Raw genomic sequence first — 24,010 nt, 5'->3', positions numbered from 1 at the left:
GCTCCCCACTCGCCTACTGCCAGCCCTGCTGGTTCCCCCCCTTCTCTGCTAAGCTGGGCAGCCCAGACCCCAACGCATAGCCCCACTGCTGCATGCTGGGCTCCTGGCCCCACCAGGCAGCCAAGATGGGTTGCACCTGGCAGCTCAGATGCAGGGAGCCCAGATGCCAATCCTCACTGGGACTCTCTAGTGCTGGAATATCCGTGGTCCATGGATGTTGCCAGACCAAAAAAATCCCAGTTTACAGAGGTTCACCCTGAACAGCATTTTATTAATATGATTGATGAAGAACTTCAAAGAACATTGGGATAATGTGAATAACAACAAAATATAAACCAAAATAAAAATATGATAAAGAATTTTTGGACTTGCCAATGCAATCTGTAGTGAGAAAAACAACTTTTTTAGCATGTCTCTCATTTCCAAACAATATAATTTAAATGTATTTTCATATGATATACCAAATTAGAAGTTTACCATTTGCCTTTGGGATCCCACGGTGTTCAAGTGTTCCACCACATCAGCAGTACTAATAGGTGGCAGAAGATTATTTCGGCTCAGGGGCATTAAGGAGGATGACAACAACTGGTCATGTGCAGTAGGGCTGGAATCCAACAACAACAACCAAAAATATACATTAATGCCAGAGATGGAGACCCATGTGAGCTAAAGTAAATGGAACAATAAAACTCCAGACAATACATGCAGAACTGTAATTTAAGATGCTGAATTGCATGGATAGTATAGGAGAACTGGGCTTCAAGGGAGAATGATGCACAAGTATAAACTTTTTTGTTTTTGTTTTTACAGAATTGTCTTAGCCAGTTATTTCCTGTATTCCCTTGATAGCAGCTTTGGGACTGTTCTTCATGCATGCTGTCAAGGCAAACCTTCCAGAGACCCTGAGATATGTTATAGTCCAGTCAATGGTCAAAATACTAATCAGTGGCCACAGCTGTTTCACTAGATATCAGATCTTCACCACCCTAAGCAAGGTAATGGGAAAGATGATAACAGCCCAGTTTTAGCAACGTGTAACTACTTATCACTATATCCCTTCCAGATAGGTTTCAGACCTAGCTATGACACTGCGACAACACTGTTATTCTTTTAGATGATTTTGTGCCATAAACAATGGCAAGACAGCTATGCTAGTTTTACTGTATTTATCTAATGCCCTCAATATGGCTGACCACAAGACATCCCATCTATAGAATACAGCAGAAGTTGATGGCGCTGCTCTCACAGGGTTCGACTTATTCCTCTTGACCACATCTGAGGGCTGTGATGGGCAACTGTTCTTATCAAAAGCCCCTATCTGTGGAATCCCATGGGCCTCCATACCTTCCCTTCCGCACTTCATCTATGTGAGAAACCATGAGATGGTTGTGATGGTATGGGTTCCAATGTCGGCAATGTGTTCATGAGGCATAGCTATGTGTATCATTTGTACCTGAAGCAGATACCATCTTCTAGCTACCTCATTGTATAGAAGAAATAAGCACCTGGATGGATAGAGTCAGTAAACTCTTGACTCAGACTCTAGTAAGACAAATATTTGTGGGCAATAAGAAACTCTTGGCAGATTTTGTATAATCTGTATCAATTTCTTCTGTTGAAGGCTTCTGTCCATTGTTTAGGAGGTATGCCATGTTGGCTCTGCACTGTATCTAGATATCCAATCTGTGGCAGTGGCCAGAAACACCTTCTGGATCTATGTCTTTGTAGCCTCAAGAAAGGACTACTGTAGTGCTCTGAATGTGTGGCTGAGAAAGAAAGATATACAGAAGCTGCAGCTGGTCTGGAATGTGGAACCCCATTTCCTAAGCAGAATAGACAGACAAGAACATATTGTAAATGAGAATCACTGTATTAGTTCCTCAGTAGTCTGTTGGGTCCAATTAGAAGTCTGGATCTTTATCTTCTGAGCCTAAAAAGGACTGTCTTTTCCTCCACATCACCCTTGAAATAATGTGATCAACATGTACTCAGCTGTCAGCATGCAAAAGGAGGCTCATTAGTACTGGAGTCTTGGCAATTTGGGAAAGGGAACACTGCTATGGAACTCTACTATAATACTTCAGAATTGTCATGTTTTGCCTCTTTTACTGCTCAATTTAAGACACATATGTTTATGCTGCTTTTTGCTTAATAAAGACACTGTCACTTTCCCCAGAATGCCCAAAAAGGTGAGGTAAGAAATCAACACCAGACCGATGATACCCTAGAATAGAGAAATGTGTCCTAACAGGACCCTGTTGAAATGTTATGTTCCTGTCTGTAGTGCCTAGATAGTACTATATGTGTGGCAAAACATACAAATACAGACAGATATTGCTGAAATGAGTGTTTTAGCAAGAGAGTCTGCCAAACAGCTCTACTTCTTATCCTGCTTGTAACAAATTCAACTTTATAATTTCATTACAATAACAAAAAGAAAGATGTAGAAGGCTTGTTAAGGGCAAATCCCTCTTTTAAGAAGGTAAACTCAGACATGTTCTACCCACCAAAAGGCAAGTTCCGTATTTATTTTACAAAATTGATGGAATCAATGACATCTAAAACAAGAAGAGAGCAACACTTCTTGGCTTCTCTGTTTCTGAATGATGATCAATTTACAACTATTGCACAGAAGACACAAAACTCAAATTTTGACAAGCAAAAAGGGGAATGATTTTTAACAATTCTGCTTTAAATTTTATTTAACTGTAATGTTTAAAGCTACATACTATTGGTATTAATAATCTGAGATCTTATGGAATAACTACAAATATGGTAACAAAAGTGGAAAGATGTAAAAATTGCTTTGCTGCTTTGAAAATACTGCAATATATAGGCATCTTATAGATGAATAGGGTCCACTTATAAATGTTGGAGATATTCAAGAGGCACTGGGTATTATATGCATATTCTAAGAGTGCTAGATTGGGAGGACATTCTGGAACTATGTCTTACAAGATCTTAAAAGCATAACCAATTTTTTAAAACTCTCCCTGTAACCCACTATATGAATTTAGTACCTATGCTAAGAATAAAAGGGGTACTTCAAGAATTGTGAAATTAATCTATGGGTCTGAGAATAGCAAAGACAGACATTATAAGATTTTGGAAGGAAAAAAAAAGAAGGATCATCTATTAAGTAATTTACAGCTGAACTGGCCATAATGACAACATCTGGAAAAAATGTATAGAAGACAGGATAGATTAGATGAGTTTAAAAGAATGTGAATCTCCCGATAGACTGCAAAAGGAAAAGCCAAGTCAGTTCCAGAAACACATACAGAATTCTGTCACTAGCCTGCCTGCCAATGAAACACAAGAGAAAAAAAGATTTAACTCTGCTTTCTAAACAAAACATCTTTCAGGTCTCAATCCAATGACTCTTCTGGGTTTACTAGCAATGCTGCATAATATAATATTTTAGTTTGTCACAGGTAAAAGAAGCATCAGAGGTCAGTTAGGCCATGTCTACACTCCAGATAAGACTGAAGCAGCCGCAGTCTATCTTCCAGGGTTCAAATTAGCAGGTCTAGTGAAGACATGCTAATTTGAACTGAGAGGGCGTTCCTGTCAATGCCGGTAGTCCTGCTTCTACAAGGAGTAAGGGAAGCTGAAGGGACAGCGTGCACCCTTTGACTTCCCGCAGTGTGGACAGTAGTAAAATTCAAGTTAAGATACTTGGACTTAAGCTATGCAATTAACATGGCTAAAGTTGTGTATCTTAATTTGAACTTATCCCCTAGTGTAGACCAGGCCTTAAAGACTTTTGGTTCTGGTGGCTTCCTAGAATGATGCATTTTGGCATGTCACTTCTAAATCCAGAAGAGCCAGCTCTAACACTTCGGCAAAGGATGTGACACAGTTGCTTTCAAAATGTAAAAGTTTGTTTTGGATGCAGGCAAAAGACTAAAGGAAAATGAAAATTGCATCTAGATTTGATCCAAAGCCCATCTAGGTCAATGGGAGTCTTTCCATTGACTTCAGTAGGCTTGGAAACAGGCTCACTAATATTAGCATTCTCTGTAGCTATTATATTATACATATTTACATGCAACTCTTCTCCTCTCTCTAAGGTTGCTATTAATAACACTGTAGTTGCTCAAAAACTTATAAGGCTATCGCCTCCCTTATACAGCAATGCACAGGATCATAAGCTTAGGCAATTTTCAGAAACATCAGTTGCAGCTAAAATGTTAGGGTCTATTTTAGCAAATTTAGCAGTTTCAGCTTTCTTGGTAGGCATGATTTAATTTGCAATTATATATTTTTTAAACAAACACAGACATTTTCTCCATTTGACAGCTTTTTTGCTTTATATGGACTTGGTTCTATAATTTGTAAAGTGAAAAACTGTTTTTAAACATACAGTCGTGTTCCTCTGATGACTTCATCTATGGTTCTTGGTGTCCCAGAGCGAGAGTGGTTAGGGTTGATAGGATGCAGGGTACGTGGTGGTGGGTTGCGTCTTCTAGCAGAATGAGCAGAGTATGACAGAGAAGATGTACTGAGCTCCAGAGCCCGATTTGGTCGAGTTCTTGTTGAGAGGATAGAACTGGAGCCTGGCCTTAGAAGAGGCTTGTCATCCAAATCTCTAACAACAGAATCAAGGAACCAAACAAAATATACATAAACATGATCATTGTAACAGGTTTCATACTATTGGCACAGTCCTTGTGTAAAAACCACAATTGCAACATTATATACTAATAAAGCTGGTACATTTTTGAGGGTTATGCTACCCAGAAATAGAGCAAAGAACAGAAAAAAAGTAATTAGGCTTTATTTTTAATTATTATTAAAATGTTCCAGATTGAAGAGACTGGAAATTGAAGAATTACTATTATTTACAGAACAAATGCACAACAACACAGAGTGAAAATGCAAATTACATCCTTGGCTTTGTTTGTCAGCCCATATCAAATAGGTTTAACTCTAAGTATGAGAGGGCACAGTAGTTTCCATTGCCCTCAACCTGAGATTGCCCTCTTCAAGGTAACAAAAGTTATACCAGCTAGTGCTGGACATGATGCAGACATCAGCTCACTAAGGGTGCATCTACACGGCACCCTAAACTCAAAACAAGATATGCAATTTGCGCTATACAAATTGCATATTTTATCTTGAATCTATTTTGAAATAGCTTATTTTGAAATCTGGCTTGTCTATACAGCACCAAATTTCGAAATAACATGCTATTTTGAGCCATCCCTTATCCCTCATGCAACGAAGTTTACTGGGATGGCAAAATAGCGTGCCTGTTATTTCAAAAAATATTTCAAAAGAATGGGTGGCTTGTGTAGACATGGGGTAGCTATTTGCAAAATAGCTGTGCAGTGGAGACATACCCTAAGTGATAAAACCAGCCATATTTAAAAAAAGAAATGTTAAAAGTTTAGAATTAGATAGCTTAATGGATCAGTGCATTACTCTTTCATCTCTGTAGACCAAATTGAAATGCATATTTAGATCAGTAACAAAAAGTTGCTGAGTTTATTTATTCTATTAGTTGCATGTTACAAAACTACCACATAATTTACCATTTGGAAAGAGGGCCCTTTCTTAAAGATAAACTTAATAAATGAAACAGCAGGCTTGTTATAAATCCAGACTGTGTTATACTACCATGTGTTATATTGCTAGAGTGGTAAAAGGAAACTGCTATAGCACTCGCTCGCGGCATGACTCATGCAAGCCAAATGGTATCTGTCTCTTACATGAGCATCCAACCACTATACTTAAAAAAGTCCCCAAACTTTAACACTATCCTTTTAAAAGCTTCAGAGGGGTAGGCAAGTTAGTCTGTAACCGGAAAAACTTTAAAAAACAATGAATAGTGTAACAGGACCTTAAAAACTAACAAAACATGTATATGGTATTATGAGCTTTCATGGGTACAACCCACTTCTCCAGATGAATGGAGTATTAACAGTCCAGTTCCAAAATAAATAGGGGATGGGGAGAGGAGGGGAATGAAGGAAGGGAAAAAATAGTGAATTAGAGTGTTTGTGTTACATGAAGCTGACAGAGGAGATGTAAATTGTTCTTAAGTACCCATTGTTGTTTTTAAGTCATTAGGATGTGGACAGTAGTGTGCTAGCCAGGAAATGTCTTTATTCATAACATTGTGATGGGTCCCAAACTTGTAAATGAAGCTTCAGGGAGTAGCCGAGTTAGTCTGTACAGAAAAAAACAACAAATGATCTGGTAGCACTTCATAGACTTACAAAAAATGTAGATGGTATCATGAGCTTTCATGGGCACGGCCCACTTCTTCAGATGACCAGAGTTTTGAGTTTAGGATGTGCAGACCCAAAATAAATAGGAGGGGGTGGGGGGAAGAGGAAAAAAAAGGAGGGGTGGGAGACAGGGAGCAGAGGGTCCACTACCTGTGTATTTGGCTTGTGGAATTGGCCTGAAAGAACACGGTGACTTTGAGATCCATTAATGAGTGCCCAGGCAGGTTAACATGCTCTCCAACAGGTTTCTGTGTGTTGCCTTTTCGGATATCTGATTTGTGTTCATTAATTCTTTCCCATAGAGACTGTCTAGTTTGGCCATTTTTCAGGTACTTCATTCAAGTTTGGGACCCATCACAAAGGTATGAATAAAGATATTATCTGGCTAGCACACTACCTTTCACATCCTAATGACTTAACCAACCAAACAATGGGTATTAAGAACAATTTGCACCTTCTCTATCAGCTTCATATAACGTGAACACTCTAATAGACTATTTTTTCCCTTCCTTCCCATCCCTCTCTCATCCCCTATATATTTTGGAACTGGACTTTATTTTGGAACTGGACTGTTAGTACTCCATTCACTTGAAGAAGTAGGTTGTACCCATGAAAGCTCATGATACCATCTACATGTTTTGCTAGTCTTTAAGGTACTATCCTTTTAGCTACCCTTTTGAAATCACAGCATATTTAACACTTTTATATCCTGATTCAGCAAGATATTTATGCACATGTCTCCCTTTAGAGACTAACAAAAATATATACAGTAAAACCTGTGTTATCTGCCATGCCTGGAGATTAAGGTGTGCCAGTAACCTAAAAATTCTGATTTTTCTGGGGGGGAGGGGCAGGAGCCATGCGGGGCCTATGGGGGGCATGGGAGCCATGCAGGGGCCGGGATGTTAGGGGGAGCAGGATGCGGCCTGCTGGGGGGCAGGGTGGAAGCCAGGAAACGGGAGGCGGAGATGGTGGGGGTGGCCTGACAGGGGGAGAGGGGTGGTGTCGGAGCCGCGGGGATGGGGTAGGACCTGGCCTGCCGGCGGGGGTGCCAGGAACCGCGGGGGGGGGGAGGGGAGGAAGTAGGATGCTTGCTTCTGGCTGCCATTCACCCCTTCCCCAGGTACGTGCTGCATGCTCATCTGAGGAGCACTTAAAGGGACAGTTTTCTTTCTTTCTTTCTTTTCTTTTTTTTTTTTTTGCTTTTCAGCATCAAAAATTTGCTGGTTTCTACAGTTTTCCAGATGCTTAAGTTCCAGATAGTGCAGGTTTTATTGAAATAGTACCATGAGCTTTTGTGGGCACAACCCACTTCTTCAAATGACAAATAGGAGCTTAAAGTTACTCATGTGCAAGTGTAGTAAATATACTGCATCACTGACAATAGATAAATAGTTGAGAAAATAATCAAGAAGTGCTGCTTACACTTATGGGAGATAATTTCCATGACACTGGGTTTAAAGCCATATACAGTAAAACTCTGATGGTCAGGCATCTGCTGGTCCGGCACTCCTGATGGTCCGGCACCATCAGGAACCCGGAAGTGCTCCGGGCAGTCGGACCATTGGAGCTGCTCTGCCCCCAGCTTCCCTGATTCAGCCGCTGCTAAAACTGACCAGCGGCTGAATCGGGGAAGCCGGGCGCAGAGCAGCTGGAGTGCCGCCGGATAGGTCCCGTAGCGCTGCCCCTCAGGGCTGCGGGACCAACCCGGCAGCACCCCAGCTGTCCCCGATTCAGCCGCTGCTGATACTGATCAGTGGCTGACTCCAGGAAGCCCGAGGCAGAGCTGCTCTGCCCCGGCTTCCTGGAATCAGCCCCGATCAGTTTCAGCAGCAGTTTACTTGGGTACACCTGGGGCAGAGCAGATGGGGTGCTGCCGGGTTGGTCCCCGTAGCGCTGCCGGACCAACCCGGCAGCGCCCCAGCTGCTCTGTCCCAGGCATCCTGATTCAGCTGCTGTTGAAACTGATCAGGGGCTGACTCCAGGAAGCCCTGGGAAGAGCAGCTCTGCCTCAGGCTTCCTGGAGTTAGCCACTGATCAGTATCAGCAGCGGCTGACTTGGGGACACCTGGGACAGAGCAGCTGGGGTGCTGCCGGTAGGTCCAGTAGCGCCATGGAGCCCCCCCCTTCCGATAGTCCGGCATATCTGATAATTCGGCACCCCCCGGGTCCTAAAGGTGCCAGATTATCAGAAGTTTACTGTACATTATTTTTTCCTAGCATTAGAAAGCTCGACTTTACTATAATAACATGAAGACAAAAAGCTACTACCCTTACAATATTTTGTCTATTAGAGGCAGATTCCTTTGCTGTAAGTGGATTCCATGTATCAGCATCAAACCATTCAGATTTCGTGGAGGGCCACCATTTGATCCTTGACAGACATTTATCTGCAAATCAGAAAAAAACAGATTGACTTTTGACATGAAGATGATACATACATTCACCCATGTTCTTGCTCTTACCAAATAATCATTGAGCTTCTATTGTTTTCCAATGTTTCCAACCAAAGGAGAATATATTCATATACATCATTCATATACCTTAGTCGAGTATCCTATAAAAACCAGTTGACACTTGATCTTGCAAATGATGGCACTTAGTTTATATTTTTATTTTAAAATATTTGCTACCATATTACATATTGTACATAAAGCTTCACAACTGAGGCTTTCATTTGCAGGAAAAAATCTTGTGATATGGTGCACAAATGGATATACGTAACTTCTGTAGGAGAATTTTTATAATCTCACTGTATAATGTGTCTGAGCATTCCTTTTGTGTCAAGAACAAAATTGGAAAATCCTCTCCTGTAACTCAGACTGATCTGGAAAAATGGCACATTCAACCCACTATAATGACACCAATAGTAAGAACAATAGTGCTTTAATCTCTCCAGCATACATACTTGAGGTAATTTTCTCCTCTTTTTGGTTTTGCGGACACATCTGGGTTGTGGACACTACACATACAATAAGGTAAACATGAGGTAGAGGATTATACAGGAAAAAAGTGGGAAGAAATAAAAAAGGAAAGAATTGAGTTAAAAACTGACTGAATATAGATATCATTTTTGGTGCTTGTCACTTTAGGGATGCTTAATCCTAAAGTAGAACATGGAGGGACAGAATCAGTATCTAAATTTTTTCTTTAAAAAAAACCAACATGTTTTAAATGTAGATCACTTACCACTTCACAGAGATTAGACTCTAATCTCTAGTGTCTAATGACCTTGCAAATGCCTGACCTGACAGTGACTAGAACATTTCTTGTGCACACTCATCAAAACCTCGCAGTTTAACTCAAGCAATGAAAACTGTCTCACCATATCATCCAAAACTCACCGTACCTTGGTCCATTATAAATGAGGCTACAAAACAACAAAATTTAAAACAGCAAAACAGGATAAAAATAATTGTGACTGAGAGGCATAACAGAAAGTTTTAGAAAGAGCAACTAGTCGTCATGCTTCTAATTTTAAGAAGAGATTGAAGCACAAATCTCCCTCTAGAAAAATTAGCCTCTCTGATCAAGCAGTGTCACTCCAACACAACCTTAATCAAATGGTCAGTACAGCTTACCAAATTTGAGGTGATGGAGGGCATTTTAGTTTGTGGCACTCGAGGCAATACCAATGGTAGAGGTTCAGATTGCAGAAAAGGACTTCGAGGATCCATTCTCATTGTTTCTACAGTTACATTTTTCTCATCATCTATGCAAAACAAGAAGAGTTGGGAAACCACATCACCATGGGCTACCAGCAGTGACACTTTTATGGGCAATACTTTGAATCCAAAGATTTTAAGTTCTTATTTGACAGATTTCACCCAGGTGTTGAACTCTGTTTAATACTTATGAGACATGAACATAACAAGTAGAAAAATCAAGATGCTGTTGTCTTTAAAAGATTGTAAACAAAATATGTCTTTTATTTCTCTTCTACACTGTGGTAAAAAAAATCCTATTCTGCATGTATAGATCCCATGATTTTTCACACAGGCAGACAGGTTATGAGTTGTTTAAAGAAATTTCAACATCCCTTGAAAATATAATTTGGCAAGGAACAGTGTAAAACACATTTTTATTTTTCAATTTACTCCATTTACTGCTTTTTTAAAAACAAAACACTACCAATACACTACAGCAATAACTCTGCTCTGATAATGCAGGACAGTAGCTAATCAAAAGATGAAATAAGTGTGCCATATACCATCTTCTCAAACCTGTGTGATTATCAAAGATAATAGTGAAGTGGTTATGTTTGGGTAGTGGAAAGACAAAGATAAGCAGTGTTTCCCAAATAGAACAGAGAGACAAGTGTTATTTATAGGATTTTAAAACAATATTGGAAATTATGGAAGGCAAAAAAATGATAACTAAGTAATAAAAGGTACTGACCATCTCTCTTTAAAGCAGAGCTACTCAACTTTGGAAGCCCTGGGGGCCACAATGATACTCACAGCACATGCCAAGGGCTGCAACTTAAGTGTGGTTGCATATATATGCAAATAGCTTCTTTCACACTCACAGGAATGAATACAAAGATTAAGGCAAGATTACACAACACGCAGGCCCCATTTAAGTCAGTTCTGCTGATATTAATGATCAATGACAGTCCAGGAATTTAACTACTAAAATGCATATCAACAGAAAACCATTATATTGAGTACTTTTTTGTTTTGGCTCCCATCCATGGGCCGCAAACAAACGAGCTGTGGGCCATGTGCTGAATAGCCTTGCTTTAAAGTATGATTTAATATACAAATATTATCTCCAGAAGAACCACATAGCCCCACAGAATGCCAATATTTTATGGTTATCTTTGAGCAATGCTTCTCCTCAGTTCTCTTCCCCAAGTGTCCCTCCTCTATTTGCACTATATTGATGACATCATCATCTGGACCCATGGGAAGGAGGCTCTTGAATTCCACTAGATTTTCAACAATTTCCACCCCACCATCAATCTCAGCCTGGACAAGAGATCCACTTCCTGAGCACTACAGTGTAAATAAATGATGGTCACATAAACACCATCTATCGGAAACCTATAGACTGCTATACTTACCTACACACGGTCAGCTTTCATTCAGAACTCATCACAAGGTTCACTGTCTGCAGCCAAGCTTTAAGGTACAACTGTATTGCTCCAATCCCTTAGACAGAGACAAACACCTACAGGATCTCTATCAAGCATTCTCAAAACTACAATACCCACCTGGAGAAATGAACAAATAGATTGACAGAGCCAGGCAGATACCCAGAAATCACCTATTACAGGATAGATCCAACAAAATAAGTCATAAAACGCCACTGGCTATTACCTACAATCCATAGCTAAAAACTCACCAATGCATCATCAAGGATCTACATAGATGACAATCACTCACTCTCATGAACCTTGGGAGGCAAGTCATTGTTTGCTTACAGGCAGCTCTCAACCTGAAACAAATACCACCACCTAAATACTCCACAATAGAACGCTCACTCAGGAACTAATCTCTGCAACAAACCTAAATGCAAATTCTGTCCACATATCTACCCTAGTGACACCATCATAGGACCTAACCACATCAGTTATTCCATCAAAGACTTGTTCACCTGCATATCTATTAATGTGATATATATTCCACCTTATATCAGCAATGCCCCGATGCCATGTATACTGGACAGAGCAGATTGTCTCTGTGCAAAAATATAAATGGACACATACAAAAAGCAGTAGAAGAGTACTTTAACCTCCCTGGACACATAGTTAGACTTGAAAGTACCATTCTTGACCAAAAAAACTTCAAAAACAGATTGCAATGTGCAAATGCTAACACCATCAGAATAGCTCTCTTATTACAATAAGTAATTTTCCCTGCTAGGTATTCTCACCTTCTTATCATAGTTGGAAGTGGGCTACGTCCATCCTGATTGAATTAGCCTCACTAACCCTGTTGTAACACTCCAATCTCTGTGGCTACGTCTAGACTGGCATGATTTACCACAAATGCTTTTAACGGAAAAGTTTTCTGTTAAAAGCATTTGCGGAAAAGAGAGTCTAGATTGGCACGGACGCTTTTCCGCAAAAGCACTTTTTGCAGAAAAGTGTCCGTGTCAATTTAGATGCGGTTTTGCGCAAGAAAGCCCCGACTGCCATTTTCGCGATCGGGGCTTTTTTCCTCAAAACAATACCGCGTTGTCTACACTGGCCCTCTTGCGCAAAAGCATTTGCACAAGAGGGCTTTTGCCCGAATGGGAGCAGCATAGCATTTCCGCAAGAACACTGACAATCTTACATGAGATCGTCAGTGTTCTTGCGGAAATTCAAGCGGCCAGTGTAGACAGCTGGAAAGTTTTTCAAACTTGCCAGTCTAGACGCAGCCTGTATGTATATATGTATCCCTGCCTTCTTTCACTTCATGCATCTGATGAAATGAGCTGTGATTCATGAATGCTTATGCTCTAATAAATTTATTAGTCTTTAAGGTGCCACCAGACTCCTGGCTGTTTCCGTATATAATACAAGGCTAAGACTTACTAATTTCAAGCGTTCCAAAAAGCATCAGAAAATTACATCCATTTCAAATTTTATTTCAACACTGACCCTTACCAGAGACTGATCCTTCCCAGTGCCGGCAGATTAACTCCTCCATATAGCCTAGGACTTCATTCCACACGTCATCAAACACACATGTGAACACAGCATCCTTCATGCAGTAGTATGGAGAAATAGGAGGGAAACCTAATTTCTGTCTGTCAGAGGAGAGTCCCATTTTTCTTTCATGCAACTCTTCATCACTGTAAAGAAAGTGAAAAGATTTATACCTTGACTTAACTGCTCTCTATCCTTTGCATTTTTGTTGTAATAATTTAATGTATTTAAGTCACCCACTATATGTCTGTTACACATGTCCACCTCTGATAAAATTAAACTTTGGTCCTATTATCTTTTAAGTTAAAATAGAAAGGTCAGGACAGCTGGCTGCATGATTATAAGAACTGACTTAAAAAGACATGGCATATTTCTCACAGATTATATTAATATTTACAACTTGAATTCTTTGGCTTCCAGTGTGACACTTATTTTTATTCATCTGCCAACTAGGCAACAGTCTTGCAATGCACATCACTACAAAATCCCTAATTTTGGAGAGAAAGCAACTAACTGCAGTGATTTAGTATAATTTCCTGTTTGTAATAGCCTCCCAATTCTTAGAATATAGATCCAACTTACTTTCAAAGAATTACAAAAATAAAGTTTTTTTGGCAAGAGACCCCAGTTTCAGGCTCCTCCATAAGACAGGTATAGATGTCTGCTGCTTTCAACATGATGGAGCAGCCAAAAGATTTCACATACGGACACAGAATATATAAAATTCCAGTATCTTTTTTCTTACAGCATTGATGTAATCTATTTAATATTTAACATAAAAAGCTCCACACCCTTACACAATTCTCTGCTGTTTGTTTGTTCACTGCAATACTCCTCTCTTACTGGCCTGATCAGAAAACATAAAGGTTTTCAAACTGGAATAGCTATGCCCATATCCCTATGGGTACGGAAGAAAATAATCTAATGGCAGACAACGCATTTCATTTGTAAAGGTGTTTTCAAAAGGTGGAGCGCACCTCCTTTAGGGGGACACAGAGAAATGCTCAGAGAGGGCCCCCTTTGAGTTACTATTTTTGGTTGCTCCCTTCAGCCCACGCAGGATTAGGAGAATCAAGGAGTGGAGGTGGTGTTCTTTCCCCAAGTCCTGCAGCACAGGGCTCGCTAAAACAATGCTTGCACCCCAGAATGTTCCTCTGTACCCCTTCCCAGCACGAAGCACACCCCATAGTTTGAAAACCTCTAGAAGTTGTTGCTAAATGGAAGACAAAAATGTGGGAGAAGGAAGTGCATGGGCCATCACCCCACATAGTGATTCTGCCTATCTCAGATAGGCATATGCAGCAGACTTTAGGTTCCAAATAATAAAGTTTTTAAACCCCTGTCATACACTAATCAGAAACTCGTGATCAGTATACATAAGTGATTTTGTTTTTTCAAACTAGTTAATTTGTCACCAACTGACAAACCAACACGTCATACAGATTTCTTGCCTAATAGAAACAAAATTAAGTAAGAAGCACAAAATAAGGGGTGCTTCCAACTCATTCTCCTAATTTCCTTCTTTTGATGGAAACAAATGTTAATTTTTTTTTTCATTGTGAATCCAGAACAACTTAAATTGCTCTTAAAAAGATGGAAAGGTCTAATACTACATAAACACTACAATTTGGACACAAATGCAGAAACAGCATCAAGCACATTTCACAACTAATACATTTAACATTTACAATCACATAACAGACCCTTGGCTATTAAGTTAGAACCACCCAGGCCAGAAACAGAAACAACTAGTGTGAATAGTTATAAAAAGGAATTACGACAAATACTTTTAAGGGAGGCATACAGCTCAGCAGAATTACTAATTCAAGGAGGTGACTAGACCTACACGGACTTACAACCTCCCTTACAGCCTTAAACATTTTAAATGTCTCTAGTTGGATGGCATAAGAGAAGATTCAGAAAAAGTAATGTTTTTTTCATATTAACTGCCATCCCAATGCCAAGAAAAAATGTACTATATGTTGTTATTATTTAGCAACAGAAATTCCAGGCCACCAATATTAAATGTATCATTATATTTTGATATTTCAATACCTACACATCTTTGCAGTCAAATGCTAAATATTCCTCCATTATTCCTTCAGAGACAATTACTCCATCTTCACCTTCTTCACTCTCCACAGAACAAATAGCAAGAGGTTTTGAAAAGTCAACATCTTTATGAATGGGAGTAACACACAGAGGAATCCTCTTGCCCAAAATACTAAACCTTAACAAACAAAATATTTTTCAGAAAGCAAAAAACAAAAGAATTTTGTTATTTTATTTATAAAAACAGAATTTAGCTTTTCCTGTATGCTCGATTGGGAGATATAAGGTGGTTTTGTTGGAAGGCCATAAGATAGGTACATTAATGGATTAGGTATTGGAGAGGACAGTAGGCCTGCATACAGAATATTAATGCTTTAATATTTTAAACACTTATACAAGAGATTACAGTCTCAGAAAATAAATAAATAAAACAATTTTAAAGAAAAATATGCTTTATTTCCTTATGTACAAACATTAATTAACAACTTCTATACAGGCAGTCCCCGGGTTACGTACAAGATAGGGATTGTAGGTTTGTTCTTAAGTTGAATCTGTATGTAAGTCGGAACTGGCATCCAGATTCAGCCGCTGAATCTGGACACCAGTTCTGACTTACATACAGATTCAACTTAAGAACCCCAGGCGTCCCCAAGTCAGCTGCTGCTGAAACTGATCAGCAGCTGATTCCAGGAAGCCTGAGGCAGAGCAACTCTGCCTCGGGCTTCCTGTAGTCAGCCGCTGGTCAGTTTCAGCAGCGGCTAACTTGGGGACGCCTGGGGTAGAGCAGCTCGGGTGCTGCTGGGTTGGTCCAGTAGCGCGGCCGCTCCTTGGCGCTACTGGACCAACCCAGCAGCACCCCAGCTGCTCTGCCCCAGGTGTCCTGATTCAGCCACTGCTGAAACTGATCAGCAGCGGCTGAATCAGGACTCCTAAGGCAGAGCAGCTGGGGTGCTGCCGGGTTGGTCCAGTAGCGCGGCCGCTCCTTGGCGCTACTGGACCAACCCAGCAGCACCCCAGCTGCTCTGCCCCAGGTGTCCTGATTCAGCCACTGCTGAAACTGATCAGCAGCGGCTGAATCAGGACTCCTAAGGCAGAGCAGCTGGGGTGCTGCCGGGTTGGTCCAGTAGCGCCAAGGAGCGGTGTTGCAGGACCAACCGGCAGCGCCCCACCTGCTCTACCACAGGTCCTGGGCTTTGCTCCACATCTCCCTGGTCTGCTGGGGGGGGGGGCACTAGCTGCGTTCCCCCTCCCCCAGCAGACCAGGGAGACGCGGAGCAAAGCGGCGGAGGACCCGGGCCGGACCCGTGGCCGCTTCCAGATCAGCTGGAAGCGCCGCGGGTCGGGCCGGGCCGGGTCCTGCGCGGCTTTGCTCAGCGTCTCCCTGGTCTGCAGACCAGGGAGACGCTGAGCAAAGCGCCGCAGGACCCGGGCTGGACCCACGGCGCTTCCAGCTGATCTGGAAGCGGCCGCAGGTCCGGCCCCGGGTCCTGCGCCACTTTGCTCAGCATCTCTCTGGTCTGCAGACCAGGGAGACGCTGAGCAAAGCCGTGCAGGACCCGGCCCGACCCGCGGCGCTTCCAGCTGATCTGGAAGCTGCCGCGGGTCCGGCCCCGGGTCCTGCGCCGCTTTGCTCCCCATCTCCCTGGTCTGCTGGCTCCCGCAGCAGACCAGGGAGACGGGGAGCAGCTTTTCTCGCCCCGGAGGAGGCGGGTGGCGGGACCAGGCGTCCCGCCGCTCGAGTCCTCCAGGGCGAGAAAATCCCCGTTCGTAACTGCGGATCCGACATAAGTCGGATCCGCGTAACTCGGGGACTACCTGTATATACAAATTCTCAAAAAGTTATCAATTTATTAGGTCAATTTGAATTTTATTGCATCTCAGCAACACACTCATCTGGAAGATCTAACTATTCTGAATCTATTAACACATTTCTTTTGGCTACTATTCCATGCTTTGTCCAAAAACCTACCAAACAAGAATATGCTGAAGCTTGACTTCCTATGCAACTCATACATTAAGAAAAGAAATTGATTGTTGCAATCCTTGAGCAGAAATCACCCTCATACATTGATACAATCTGGAACTCTACTGATACTTACTCACTAGAATCTTTTTCTTGGACTGGGCTGACATCCAATGAACCTAAGCTGCTAGGTGAACTTGAATACCACCCAAAACCTTCATCTGTGGGAATTATTACCTGCTTTCCTAGAATCCTATAACATCAAAAAGAAAATTTTTAAAAAAATCAGAAAATGTGATACGTGAAATGGATGATTTATTATAAAATAAAATAAACAAAGATAAGTGTACTAGGAAGCCATATGAACACCATAGAATTAGAGATATAAAATCCTATTTAACTGTTTAACCAGTTAACTGATTAAAGGGAAAGAAGCGGGGGGAGGGGGAGAGTGCCCCTTTCCTGTCTGCCACTGAGCTGGAGCAGCCCCCACACCACAGGCAGGGGCTGCTCCATCCCAGCCAGAGCAGCCTCTGCCTGTGGAGGAGGGGAGGGTACCCAGGCCCACCTTGTATTGAGGCTGCTTTGGATGCTGGTGCACCCACTAGTTAACTGGTTAACAATTCACATGCCTAATAGTGACTAGACGACTATCCTGTTGACTATCCGATAAGCATTTGCTTATTATATAGTTGACTAGTCCTTTACATCCCTAATAGAAATAGCAAGGTTGCATGTATCTCACACACACAGCTTTGAAAATATACTTGTCAAATAAGAAATTTCCTGTTTTGCAGATTATATTTTAATGTAGTTTGAGGTATTTTCTCTACACATATTGCATGGTATCATGCATGTATGATAAGAGAATTCTTTTGCTTTCTCTTCTCCTAACATTAATGCTCTAAAGCACTGGCAAATCTGTTAAATGTAAGAATAAGGTTTAAGTCTCCAAACATCACCACAACTGGCAATCTATTCATTTATGGAGAGGAGATGGATTTTTGGATTTAAGTGTTTCAAAAAACAAACATCCATCACATCTAAGAAAAAATACCTTGCAACTTTTTCTAAGAAAATATTTGCTATTTTAGGGCCCAATGCAATGGAAAATATCAAGAGTCTTCTAAGCACCTAAATATGAGCCTTGCAATGGTGGGGAGAAGGGTAGGAGCAGAGACAGAATTTTATTTGCACATATTGTATAATCACACACAGTTCAATTCTAACAGTGTTTAAAAACACAATCACTTTCACCACTAATAATTTTTAATAGTTCTATGACATTACTATCATTATTTGATCAATAAAATACCTGAGATGAGGAAAGCAAGATGTCCATTGTTGACACTCTTCTTGTAGACCCTCAACATGCACACTTTCTTTCTGTTCATATAAAAGCTCATCAATGTGTCTGAACATCTGCTGAACTTGTCGTGTGGCAGCTTTATCAAATTCCTAAGAAGGAAAATTATCAAAAAAAAAAAAAAAAAACCTTGAAGGGGAGGATTTGGGGTAAGAATTTTTTTTAGAAAACTAATGCTTTTTTCAGTTTAGATTATTTAAACTTCAGCAGGATTGATTTAAACAATAAAGACCAATCTCATAGAGGCATGTTAACCTTAAGTCGTCTTTTCACTAGAACATGGATTGATCCCATGTCAACACAAAATTTTAATCAGCTCTTTCTCTATTTGATGGTTAAACAGAAAAGATATAAGAAGTTGTTGGAATATTTGCTTTTAATCATTAATAATAATAATAATTAATAAAGAAAATTACATCAGCTGAATCATGCCAATTCAGGTAAGCTATCTAGAAACAAGAGAAAATAACACCCATCCACATTTCAGTGAAATGGAAAATAATTAATAATACTACAAGGTGGCAGAGAATATAAAAACAATGCTAAATGGTACCAAATGTGACATTTATTGCCATAAATTTATGACACTGAATAGTAATCAAGAGTTAACTGGTGCCAAATCCTCTGATGCAACCAGTAAATAACTGAAGATGTTTTTCAAATCATTTAAAATTTAACCAGTTTTGTCTCCACACTGGAGACAGCAATAACATCTGTTAATCCAAATTTATGTGGGAATACGAACGAATACATTTTTAAAGGGAAAAAAATTAAAGCATACTTTAATATGCTTTGAGGAGTACAGATGTTTTACAAAATACAATTTGATAAATCCAACCGTATGAAAACTATGTACTGATGTGTGAGGATCAGCAGTTATAGCATACATGCTGTGTACATAACCTTTATTCATCAAATCACCTCTGCTCCGAAAATTTTAGATGAGAATGCAGATTATGCTATATTTAGGTATTAGCAGTAGATGTCCTGATTAGATAATAAAGAAAAGAGGGCGGGGGATGATGAGAGAAAGAACCTCATTTTTTTCTCATAACAAATACCATTGTATTATTTACAGCATTAATCTTAACCTGGATTTTGCAAAGAAATATATTCAAAGTGCTACTTTAAATGTGTCGGCACAACTTTCCATTGTCTTTGATAATTTTATGCTAGAGGACCGTGTTCTACTCACATCATAGCCCCAAGAGAAGACTGAGCTGTCTTCAGTGGAGGTGCCTGTGTAACTCTGACTGGCAGACCACGAGCTTCCATTATCAGTTGGAGTAATATCTGGGTAATCTGAGTCCTTCAAAATTTCAGATTCTCTAAAATGCCGGATGCGGGGGGAAGCAGGGAGAGAAAAAATTCTCATGATACGTTTACAAATATGTGAATGAAAGGCATTTAGATTCCAGAAGAGGGCTGCAGGATTAGGTTCTTCACGTGTTCATTTTCCCAGAGTTATTTCATTACCTTCTGTCTTTAACTACATAGAGAATTAGCAGTTCATCTTCTCCACACCTCAGAAAATTTCACTCCCCCTCTCCTGCTTCTAGCATAAAAATGAGATGACCCACGACATTCACAGGCTGTGATAAATCAAAAGGATTTAACTATTCTGAAAATTACTCCCGAACACTGCGTGTGGTCACATGAATGTATCATTGGGCTTGAAAAAATATATGATTGTCTTGCTAAAATAAAGGGAGGGCAACCAGCAAACCATAGAGTCAAGGTCCTAGTAAGGGGTCAAGTTGCTAGGAAGGGGACAGTGCTGGGATTCACTTGTCTCCGTTCTCATTATAACCTCAATCCAGGAAGCCATTCTGTATTGAAGACCTTTTTTCCCATGTGGTGTCCCATTAATTACATTGACAACATGTGAAAGTGCAGACCTCTGAGGTCCAGCTACTATTATCTTTGGGAATCAAGTATTAGTAGTGCAGTTATACTGTGGATTCATGTTACTGTGAATCAACATGTTTATCACCCAATTTTATAGACTGTACTGCTGTGATATCTTGATTAGGGATGTTAACAACTGTTTATTTTTGTAAATGTTAACAGCTGCAATTTTCAACAGTTACTTTTTTAAATACAGGGGGACAGGCAGGAGCTGGTGCTTGCAGGGAGCTGTCTTCGAATCCGGCTCTCAGCTGTCCCCCTTAACCTCACGCTGTTGCCTCTGATACAGACGTAATATCAGTTTGCGGAGGGTCAGGTAGCTCTGTTGAAAGCCAGCTTTTAAGCCAGCTTTCCCAGAGCACCTGCTCCCACCTGTATCCTCCCCCCATGCTGCTGCATCAGAAGCAGCAGCATAGGGGGAAAGGTGGCTTTGCAGGAGCTGATGCTTGCAGGGATCCAGCTTTTAAGCCAGCTCCCTCCTGCCCCTCCCTCCAGCTGCTGCCTATGTGGGAGGCAACAGAGTAGGGGAGGTGGCTCCGCATGAGCTGGCTCTCCATGCACATCAGCTCTCTTCTCCTCCCACCCCCTCTGATACTGAGGCAGCAGTAGGGGAGGTTGCATGGAACCATGCGGGTTAATCAATGAGCCCAGGCTTAACAGTTAACCATGTACATATTAACATCTCTAATCCTGATAATTCATAAGCTTAAAAAACAACAAATGGTCTGGTAGCACTTTACAGACTGACAAAACATGTAGATGGTATCATGAGCTTTCGTGGGCACAGAAGAAGTGGGCTGTGCCCACGAAAGCTCATGATACCATCTATATGTTTTGTCAGTCTATAAAGTGCTACCAGACCATTTGTTGTTTTTTAAGTTTATCCTATACAGACTAACTTGGCTATCCCCAGAAGCTTCCTGATAATGCAGACAGAGCACAAAAGTTGTCTGTTTCTCTGTGGTCTCCTGAAAAAACATTTTACTACTCTATATACCTCAAGAATTCTTCATAGCTTTCAATGGCCGAGGTAGCTGGGTAAATGTCATCTAGTGGTTCAGGCAGGGGATGATGATCTAAAGCATTTTTTGTAAGTCTGTGGCTAAAAGAAAAAATAAAATAAATGAGCTCAATTTGACATTAGTTCTGCGAATAAATCCTACAACTCAAAACTTCTGCAGAGTTCCTCGGCATCAGATGTTTTTACTGATTTTCAAGGAAATAGTAAAATGCACAACTGATCCAGCTTTATATCATTAGAAGATAAGTGCCACTACATTAAATATCTACCAGTACTCCATTACAAAGCGCTATTGTCATCAAAGCCTTAGAATTTAAACATAAAAATTAACTCCAGAATGAATCCTGAGACAAAAGGCTTTAGTTTAGGAGCCAGTGCCTCCCTTAGTTTAAAGTATACATCTTTCATCATATTTGATCAATTAATCCTTTCAGAATAATATGAATATATGTAATACGACAAGACTGATCATAAACAGTATTTTATTTATAACAATGGTATTTATTTTGTTTGGATACTTTAGCCACTACTACTCCTTCCACTGTATGATTTAGATTTTAACAAACATTTAAAAAAACCACGCATCAGGCAGATCACATCACACTTTATTTTGGCTATCACTTTCTATATCTCAAAGGAACTTGGATTAAGATGGAGTCTCAACACAATCTCAAGGACAAATGTAGTCCTGAGTTATGTTGTAGATTTCCTAGCTACAGGCAGTCCCCGGGTTACGTCAATCCGACTTAAGTCGGACCCCTAGTTACAAACAGGGGGGGCGCAGCTAGTGCAGGGTGCCTCCCCCACTGTTGCCGCCTCCGGCGGCGCTTCCCCCCAGCAGACCAGGGAGATGCGGAGCTAGCGCCCCCCCCAGCAGACCAGGCTTTTCTCGCCGACGCCTGGGGTAGAGCAGCTGGGGAGCTCCCGGGTTGGTCCCACAGCGCCGAGGTGTGGTGCTACTGGACTAACCCAGCAGCTCCCCAGCTGCTCTGCCCCAGGCGTCCCTAAGACAGCTGCTGCTGAAACTGACCAGCGGCTGACTACAGAAAACCCGAGGCAGAGCTGCTCTGCCCCGGGCTTCCTGGAATCAGCCACTGATCAGTTTCAGCAGCGGCTGACTTGGGGACACCTGGGGTAGAGCAGCTGGGGTGCTGCTGGGTTGGTCCCCGCAGCACCGAGGTGCGGCGCTGCGGGGACCTACCCGGCAGCGCCCCAGCTGCTCTGTCCCAGGCGTCCAGATTCAGCCGCTGTTGAAACTGATGAGCGGCTGATTCCAGGAAGCCAAGGGCAGAGCAGCTCTGCCTCGGGCTTCCTGTAGTCAGCCGCTGGTCAGTTTCAGCAGCGGCTGTCTTGGGGATGCCTGGGGCAGAGCAGCTGGGGTGCTCCTGGGTTGATCCAGTAGCGCCGAGGAGCGGTGCTGCGGGACCAACCCAGCAGCACCCCAGCTGCTCTGCCCCAGGCGTCCCCAGGAGCAGCTGAGGTGCTGCCAGGTTGGTCCCGCCGCACCAAGGGTCGGCGCTACCAGACCAACCCAGCAGCACTCCAGCTGCTCTGCCCCAGGCATGTCCGATTCAGCCGCTGCTTGTCAGTTTCAACAGCGGCTGAATCTGGACGCCTGGGACAGAGCAGCTGGGGTGCTGCCGAGTTGGTGCCGCCGCACCAAGGATCGGCACTACCAGACCAACCCAGCTGCTCTGACCCAGGCATGTCCGATTCAGCCGCTGCTTGTCAGTTTCAACAGTGGCGGAATCTGGACACCTGGGACAGAGCAGCTGGGGCGCTGCCGGGTTGGTCCCTGCTGCGCCGCACCTCAGTGCGGCGGGGACCAACCTGGCAGCACCCCAGCTGCTCTACCCCAGGTGTCCCCAAGTCAGCTGCTGCTGAAACTGATCAGCGGCTGATTCCAGGAAGCCCGGGGCAAAGCAGCTCTGCCTCGGGCTTCCTGTAGTCAGCAGCTGAGCAGCGGCTGAATCGGGGACACCTGGGGTACAATATGTACCAGTTCCAACTTAAATACAAATTCAACTTAAGAACAAACCTACAGTCCCTATCTTGTATGTAACCCGGGGACTGCCTGTATACTCAGAACAGCTCCTAAAACACAGTGTAGCCACCTCTATCAACTTAATCACATTTCTCACGGTATTGGATGTTTTACTGAAAACCCAAACTCAGATTATGAAGGGTTGAGGGGATACTCAGGCTCTGTATGTAAAGGGGAGCTGCAGCGAGGCTGGGGGAGGGATGAAAGGGCTAATCCCGGGGGCGGGAGAGGTGCTGTTTTAGGTGGAGGACATGGGCCAGGCGAGGTGTGCGGCTGTTAGACTGGGGGTCTCATGCCCTACGGGGGAGAGCTTGCGTGCTGCGAGGCGTGCACTGGGTCCCACGGGGGAGCTCAGAGCCTGTGCGGGGGGGGGGGGGGAGTCACTGTCAGGGTCCTGCGTGCTGAGATGTGCTAGTGAGGCTGCGTGAGGCAGCTCTAGGGGGTGGGGTTTCTGCTGACAGGCTGGGGCGAGCTCAGGCCCTGCACCGCGGCAGCTCTCACGTTGGGGGGATGCTGCAGTCAGGGCTCGGCCGTTGGCCGGTTACCGCCAACTCTCCGGTGCGCGGACCGGCCCTAGCCGCCGGACTCCCCCACGGGGGGGGGGGGTGTCACTCACATCTCCAGAGCATCGGGGGCCACCGGTTTCCGCGTGTATCGCGAGATCATCCTCCAACCTCATCCCTCAGCGCGGCTCCCGAGGGCGCTGGGCTCTGCCTCCGGCCGCCATGGCGACGCCCCGCCCCCGAGCGGAAGTGGGGCTGTTGTGGACGGGCGGGTGCGCGC

At 42.6% G+C, this 24,010-nt stretch overlaps 1 protein-coding gene across 10 annotated transcripts in view; it reads right to left on the bottom strand.

The window, feature by feature from the left end:
* The window catches only part of FAM149B1 (family with sequence similarity 149 member B1), a 29,023-nt gene extending 5,022 nt beyond the window's left edge, over positions 1–24,001 (bottom strand). For 8 of the 10 annotated variants that reach the window (XR_012905608.2, XR_012905607.2, XM_075935017.2 and 5 more), the window contains exons 1-11: positions 23,844–24,001; positions 21,160–21,264; positions 19,450–19,582; positions 18,204–18,346; positions 17,025–17,141; positions 14,933–15,103; positions 12,832–13,019; positions 9,818–9,948; positions 8,514–8,626; positions 4,367–4,591; positions 478–604 (exon numbers count right to left, since the gene is read on the bottom strand). Coding sequence is in view for 8 of the 10 variants with exons in the window: in XM_075935017.2 (XP_075791132.1) it covers positions 478–604; positions 4,367–4,591; positions 8,514–8,626; positions 9,818–9,948; positions 12,832–13,019; positions 14,933–15,103; positions 17,025–17,141; positions 18,204–18,346; positions 19,450–19,582; positions 21,160–21,264; positions 23,844–23,893 (1,503 nt within the window). In the remaining 2 variants the exon portion in view is untranslated. Of the gene's footprint in view, positions 1–477; positions 605–4,366; positions 4,592–8,513; positions 8,627–9,144; positions 9,199–9,817; positions 9,949–12,831; positions 13,020–14,932; positions 15,104–17,024; positions 17,142–18,203; positions 18,347–19,449; positions 19,583–21,159; positions 21,265–23,843 lie in introns of all 10 variants that reach the window. The other 2 variants (XM_089780142.1, XM_089780143.1) reach the window with 1 other exon arrangement.
* Between the last annotated feature and the right edge of the window lie 9 nt (positions 24,002–24,010).

Source organism: Pelodiscus sinensis, chromosome 8, assembly GCF_052426305.1.
Source record: "Pelodiscus sinensis isolate ZL-2025 chromosome 8, ASM5242630v1, whole genome shotgun sequence".
Taxonomy (NCBI): Eukaryota; Metazoa; Chordata; order Testudines; family Trionychidae; genus Pelodiscus; species Pelodiscus sinensis.
This window is presented reverse-complemented; position numbering and strand designations above follow the sequence as displayed.